Genomic DNA, 7,956 nt, shown 5'->3' on the forward strand with positions numbered 1-7,956 from the left:
CTGAGATGTGACTTCTAACAGGGTTTAGCTGCAGTGTCTGGATAGGGCTTGTCATTGTCTGGGGCTGGTTAAGTCGATGGTCAATGTATCCTCCTTGTGTGAACGACAACAGATAGACCTTTAACGTATCTAATTCGCTTTTAAATTTACTAATGTTTTCCATTTGTACTTCTTGCCATTGTTGTTGATTTTCCTGTAGTTGCTGCTGACTTTCCTGCAACTGTTGGATACTTCCTTCCTGTTTCCTTTCTTGTTCTAGTTGTCACTGTTGTAGTCTCTCTTCTTGTTTTCTTTTCTCGTTTTTCCTGTTTCTTTTCTTTTCCTCCAACAACTGCTGTAATTTCTCTTGTTTATTTTGTTGTTCGAGCTGCCACTGTTGCAGGTTTTCTTGCCACTGCTGTTGTCTCTCTTCTTGTTTCTTTTCTTTTCCTCCAACAACTGCTGTAATCTCTCTTCTTGTTTATGTTGCTGTTCGAGTTGCAACTGTTGCAGGTTTTCTTGCAAATGCTGTAATCTCTCTTCTTATTTCTTTTCTTGTTTCTTTTCTCGTTCTTCTTGTTTCTTTTCTTTTTCCTCCAACAACTGCTGTAATTTCTCTTCTTGATTCTTTTCTTTTTCCTCCAACAACTGCTGTAATCTCTCTTCTTGTTTAATTTCTCGTTCTTCTTGTTTCTTTTCTTTTTCCTCTAACAACTGTTGTAATTTCTCTTCTCGTTCTTCTTGTTTCTTTTGCTCTTCGTGTATTGCTGCCATCAAGTCTGCTAGGCTGTAGTTTGATTTGCCGCTTCTCGTTTCCATTTTTTTATGTATCCCACTTCTGACACAAATTTGTTACGTCTCCATTTGTTAACTGATTTCCCGTAAATTCGCTCCGACGTCACAAGTCCTTACTTAATAAAACTGGTTTATTCTTTCCGAATATAACTTTACGATACACTCAACTTCAACAGTCGCGCTATAACAAACACTATAACGAATGAACGTTAATTTCAACAATACGTCTCTCTCTGACTGCAGTTCAATTACTCATTACCTACACACACACTGTCCCGTCACGTTGTGACCATCTTTTATATACCAGACTACCCTATATCTAGTAAATGCTAGGGCATTCACCAAGTTTCAGGATAGTTCTAGAAACGTGGCGTGACACTAGTCATGTGACCTCGCTGACGCAACAATACTTAGTATTCCACAAATGTTTCACTTCATTCCCCATGGTAAACAGAGTGCATATAACTCATTGTGTAGCTTTGTGCTAAAAAAGAAAATGCAAAACCTTGACAGTGGATTTGGTAAATCTATAATAAAAAATTTCAATATTTGTATTATTAAATTTCTCACAACTTGGTTTATATTGAGGTGATAAATTACATCCCTATAACTATATTTAAATTTAATGGAAATTCTCTTTGAGATATTTTATTCACTGTTAAACTTTTTCTCACTATTTAAAATAAAACCACTTGTTATATTTTTACAAATCTAAATTGCTTTACTTTTTCTGAATGTAATTTTAAACACAATCAACTGTCAAAATTTTTATAAATTTAAAGAGAATATTTCAATTCTTTCCAAAATAAAACTATTTTCTGCATGTTGAGAAATAAAAAAAACATGTTTCTTATTTTTTCATCCATGTTTCTACAGCTAAAGTAAACAAATAGTGTCAAGATAATCACATTGCCTACAACCTCTTTTAATTTTAAACATTTCACTTAAAAGTCCATTTTGAATAACTGTAGATTTAATATCTTTATGTAACAAACTTATCCACTATTTAGAAGCTTTGCCAAAACTATATATCATTATATCTTTATTTTAAAAGTGCAAAAGTGTGCATCGTTTTTCAAAGTCCAGTATTGATAATGAAAATCCTATCATATTTTCCATTTCAGTAAATCCTATAATATTGTTGCGTGAGCGAGGTCATGTGACTAATGTCACGCCACTTCTCTCGAACCTTCGGGAATAGTCGGGAGATTACTAGATATAGGGTAGTCTGGTATATATAAGAGGGGGACAACGTGACGGAATCAATGTGTGTGTAGACAGCGAGTAATTGATCTGCAGTCAGAGAGTATTATTGAGCACGTTCGTTGTTATAGCGTGATTGTTGAAATTAAGTGTATCGTAAAGTTATATTCGGAAAGAATAAACCAGTTTTATTAAGTAAGGACTTGTGACGCTAAAGTTTCGTCGGAACGAAGTTACGGAAAATTAATTAACAAACGGAGACGTAACAATATCATAAGCTATTCTAATCTAACATATATTTGCCTTTTGTAAAACTTTTTCATTTTCGTTTATTGGTAAGTTTGACAATAGGTGAATGGTCACTACAATATCTAGCTTTTATGTATTTTATGCTTCAAAAAATTCAAACATGATTGTGATATTAAAAATAAATCTAAACATGCCTGTTTCAAAGGGTTTATTTTTTCCATGTAAACAAATTATATTTTGAATAACAAACCCTAAGTGGATTACATAATGAATCTGTTTGCATGAACTGTAAAACTTTTTTTATATCACTTGGGTCACCTCACATGAAGAAATCTTACTCTTTCTAATATAAGATATCTCTATATCCAATCACTACAAATGATATCATATATTAGGTCATAAAGAAATTAATGTCGCGTTTTGGAACACTTTCATTAACCACCCCCCCAAAAAAAACGTACATCGCTTATAATAGTTAAACGAACTGCCTAAACGTCACATTAGCGTAACCTATATAATATATACAAACTTTAGTATATTCTAATCCCTTATAGTGATGGTACACAACGAGACATATATTCACCATGTAATGTTGTTTGAATACAAGAAGGGAAACAAGACCTCTGTAGGCACAAAGAATATGAAAGAAGTTTATAGAAATGGTTCAACAAATTTTGTTCAGGTGACTTTAGCTTTAAAAACTGTGATGGCAGAGGCCGACATGTTGGAATTGATATTGATACTCCAAAATGGCCCTGAAATTGCATGTCTCTCATGAAACAATACATAAACATCTAAGGAATATGGGAAATCTCCATAAAGAAGGTGTTTGGGTGCCTTACGATCTCTCTGATGATCATCGTTTCCAACGTGTGAACGTTGTTTTGTCTCTTCTGGCGTGTAATATGCGTGAACCATTTTTGGACAGAATTGTCACTGGTGATGAAAAATGGATTCTCTATGCGAATATTAAATGCCAAAAACAATGGCTCAATCCTAGACAAAAAACACTTCCGACCCCAAAACCTGGATTCTATCGCAGAAAGTGATGCTTTGCATTGGGTTGGACATCAAAGGAGTAATTCATTTCGAATTCCTCAATCCACAGCAAACTGTTAATGCAGGGATCTATAGTCAGCAACTGGAACGTTTAAATCAAGCCCTTCATCAGAAACGCCTTTCACTCGTCAATCGAAAGGTGTTCTTCTCCACAACAATGCATGTCCACATGAGGCACGTTTGACACAAAACAAGATTATGGAGTTGGGTTGAGAAGTTTTCCCCCACCCACCATATTCTTCAGATATGGCACCATCAAATTACTATCTTTTTCGTTTGCTGCAACACCATCTTAATGGGAAAACCTATGCAAATGTGGAAGGTTTTAAAGAGGACATCAACGTTTTTTTGTTTTAAAGCCAAGTGATTTCTTTAACCAGGACATTAGAAACCTGATTGTAAGATGGAAAAGCATCATCGATAGGAATGGAGACTATTTCATTTAATAGATGTTTTGTTTTGATATATAAGTTATTCGGGTTTATTCATCTAAAAAAAAAGGCGACATTAATTTCATGACGACCAAATATATTATAAAATATAACAATGTTAACTTCATTATAAAATGTAGGTTTATCTGAATTTTGCCAATAGCTATTTGCTAATGGAAAATATTCTTTATTTATAGCTACATTAACCAACTATAATAATATCACTTTTAAATCTTTTTTAATTTTTTGAAATTGAAATTCAAAATCTATTTTGCAAAGTTTAGTATAGCTGCTCCTCTACTATTACTTTTAATACTATTTATAATCTCCATCCTACTCTTATTATTGATTAAAAAAAAATTGAAAATAAACATCCTGTAAGTAATGAATTGTCTAATATTACTTTTATTTTATTTGATGTTTTTTATTTTAAATCTTACAATATTACAAGATACTTCGAAATCATTTATTTTACCTATTATTTATTTCTATCTATTAATATTTCTCTCTTTTTCGTTTATAATATATTTGATCTCAAACAGGTAAAGACAAAAACAGTAAAACATGACCTGACAATCATTAACACCATCTGATTCTAAAAGCTATACTTTGTTGGTTTATTTGAAAATTAACTACTTTAATTAAACATCATATACTTAAATGTACAAAAATTTAAAAAGAAATATTAATTACAAAAGTTATCATTAATTTCTGTTACTATTTTTAGCTCTACCTTTTTCTTATACCAAGTGGCAAACTAACAGGTTTGCACAGTTACATTCAGAAACATTTCACTTTACTTTCCAAAACTGAATACCTTCTTTTCATAATTGTAAAACATCCTTAGTTTGTCCAGAATGCAAAATTTTTAGTTCTGGGGGAGAAGAAATTTGCAAGAATATTTTTTCTAATTTTTCAAATTTCTAGCATTTGATAAAATTATATTCATTTGGTTATAATAAAAAAAAGCAAGGACAGTTGAAGGCTGTTTATCTTGTTGAAGAGTAAGTAATCTGTGTACTAAATAAAACTTCATATCATCCACATCCTGTAAATCCACCTTTAGATAATCCTTAGATAAATATCTAATAACTTTCTCTTTGTTTTCAGTTTTTGGATATGAGATTCCCTAAATTTGTAAATTTCTTCTTCTATGTTAAATTTCTATTCATAAAATTTATCTTAGATATTTTCCCATTTTCTTCATAGTTAATTACATTACATTATATTCATGTAATTTTTGCTTAATATCTTGAATTTCAGATATTTACAGGCTATTTAAATTTCACATTTTATTTTTTGACTCCACATTTTTCATTTTTAACTCAAACATATCTTAGTCTTTAAGTAGTCTTCCAAAAAGAGAGCTTTTGTTGAATACTTATTCAGAGTTTTAGATTGCATATAATTCATTTTTCCAGTTTTCAAATGTTTCTAGTGTTTTTTGATTTGTTCTACCTTTGTCAGATTAATAGATAATTACAAGGAATAATAAGGAAGCTTCTCACTTATTACGTGTTTTTCAGAAACCATATGCTTGTAATGCTCTGGGTTGCACTAAACGCTACACTGACCCTAGCTCACTCAGAAAACATTTTAAAACTATCCATGGTCTAGAGTTTTGTGCTAATAAGAAACATAAAGGGAATCAAAAAAGAGGTTCAGAAGGAGTTGGATATAATTATAAAGCTGCACCTGGAAGTACTGATGGAAGTCCTCATTCTGATGATGGTATAGGAAGCAAACTCTCCAGTTTATCAAGTCCCACTATTAAACCTGAGGTAAAATAATAGACAACAAAATATTACAGTAGCTGTGAATAATTTTATGAATTGAAATTTTAAAAAATATAACTGATTCAAAATTATAATTTTGAAAGAAGCATGCTAGGGAATATTGTACTATAACTTAATACATTGATGACATTTTTTCAATATTTTTCAAATTACCTATGATTTATTATATCTGGTACACGTTACCATTTTTTTTATATACTTCAGTAAGTGAAGGAATACTTAAACTAAGAAATGTTTGTTGGGCCATTTATCAGTCATTTTAAGTACCTTTCTGCAATTTACTTAAGAGTAAAGAGACCATTAACAAAGACTTAAGAATGTAAAGTACTCTGAAAATGCTTATTTCAAGAAAGTGAAATATAATAATCAATCTCCCTTCTTTGACAAAGTATAAAAATTGTAATTTTTGCATGTACTTTTAGAAAATTGCGTTTGAAGAATCTATAACCAGTATCAGATATACATAGTTGAGTATATTATTTAAAAATGATTTTGAATATGCAAATCAAGCCTTGTGATAACCAAGTAGATGTAAAGTTTTAGCAGAATGGCTTGTATAAGAAATACATTTTGACATTTTTTGGCATGGCATTTCTCAGTTAGTGTAAGGCAACCGAAAATTGATTGCTTTATTAAAAGTGTATGTAACAGCCCTTTCCGACACATAATCTTCACACACTCAGATCATAAAGATGTGTTTACATTGAGAATATTCCCTTTTATTCAATAACATTAGAAACAAAAGGAATATGGATCAGCTTGGGAACAAGAAACATCCAAAAAGAGACCTGTAACAAGTCATACCACAACGTGGTAAGCAGAGTGTGGCATTGCAACAGGTAAGAATCAATGAACACAAAATTCATTGGCTAAAGCCATCCATATGCCCTAGGCAACATACTCATGAAAAATCACCAATAATACCTTCAGGCCAACTCTCACATACTCCAAGTAGCTGGAGAATGAAATGGGTATTCATGCTAATGTGTATGAAGATATACTTGAGTAAGGAAGCACATTATGCTAATATAGTAATAATTAGGCAAACAATGATTTATAAGCATAAGAAAAGTTTATTGATGGTGGAACATACTACATGTTTTGACAGAACATTGGTCTGTCTTCTTCTTCAACACATGTAGTATGTTCAACCATCAACAAACTTTTCCTTATGCTTATAAATCGTTGTTTGTCTACCTATTGTTATATGAAGACATATCAGTCAAGTTGCTGGATGCAGTGCCTATGGATTGTTCTGTGTGATCAGACTGTTGAAACTGGTGCTGGGAAATCATCATTCTTGTATACTAGATGGATTATGGAAAGCCTGCAGGCCTGATATGCTTTGGAAAATGCACCCTTACTATGGAGCCTTTTGTACTGGAAACTATTTTGCAGAGCGATTATCAAGATTCATGGTTGTCAGATAAAACATAACTAGGCATGATGACATGGACTGTAACATTGCAGTAAGGCTCCAAAATCCTGTTGATATAATGTACAAACACTCTGTATGAATATAATTTTTTACTTAGAACATTCTTAAGACTTATAAGTTGCAGGAAACAACCTCATAGAGTTATTATGTAATGGTATTTGCAACTATTTTTTAAGAACATGATTTGGAGTTGGAAATTTGGTAAAGTTCCTGATATGATGTCAGGAATGTTTGTTATTTAGAAATATAATTTTATCTAGGAACAGGGATCTCCTCAACAGGATGGCAATTTAAGTGGTGATGTGGATCAGGAAGTTTCAAGTGCATCAAACCAGGCATTTTTTGAGGGACCTACTAGTGACAATAGTGTTTCAACAACAAGTGTAGAAACTGAAAAATTCTGGGAGTTTGTGGAAAACCCTGATTTTCAAGTGAGTGTCAGATAATCTATTGAAGTGATTGTTTTATATCACATTCTTAGACTTTATAATAAACAAAAAATAAAATCTCAGTTAAGTTTTGAGCACAGATCACATGCTTATTTTTATGTTGTTTTATTTTTCTGTATAAATAATGGTACCTGTTGTTTTTAATGTGTTGTACCCATACTATAGGTTGAAAAACCTTTACCTGGGATTGCATGTGCTGTGTCACCAAATAACCAGAAAGCAATGGCAGAAAGTAATATTTGCAACAGACTAAAGAGCAAATTTCAATTGCATTTCAAACTTGGAAGTGCATGGTTACCAAACATTGTCCCAACAAGAGGTACTTATTTCCAGAGTTTAATTATGTCATTGATTAACTCTTTCAGCATGGGCTCTGTCCCTGGGATGGACCTCGTAACCATTTTGTGCTTGTTATAGTTTTCATGCTATAATGTTTAAATTAGTAAACGTATGTTAACGAAATTATGTAGATTATCAATAAACATTACAATGCTTTCATATGCATAATATCAAATTTTTTTATAAGTCTTAAGGTTTGTTAAGAATGTTTTTCTCAT

At 31.8% G+C, this 7,956-nt stretch overlaps 1 protein-coding gene across 1 annotated transcript in view; it reads left to right on the forward strand.

The window, feature by feature from the left end:
• Positions 1 to 7,956, forward strand: part of LOC106464910 (transcriptional activator cubitus interruptus-like) — a gene marked incomplete at its 5' end in the record, with an annotated part of 32,192 nt that overhangs the window by 14,050 nt on the left and 10,186 nt on the right. The window contains 3 exons of the mRNA XM_013925081.1: positions 5,243 to 5,497; positions 7,211 to 7,381; positions 7,565 to 7,718. Of these exons, the coding sequence (XP_013780535.1) occupies positions 5,243 to 5,497; positions 7,211 to 7,381; positions 7,565 to 7,718 (580 nt within the window). The remainder of the gene's footprint in view (positions 1 to 5,242; positions 5,498 to 7,210; positions 7,382 to 7,564; positions 7,719 to 7,956) is intronic.

This window comes from Limulus polyphemus, unplaced genomic scaffold (assembly GCF_000517525.1).
Source record: "Limulus polyphemus unplaced genomic scaffold, Limulus_polyphemus-2.1.2 Scaffold1778, whole genome shotgun sequence".
NCBI lineage: Eukaryota > Metazoa > Arthropoda > Merostomata > Xiphosura > Limulidae > Limulus > Limulus polyphemus.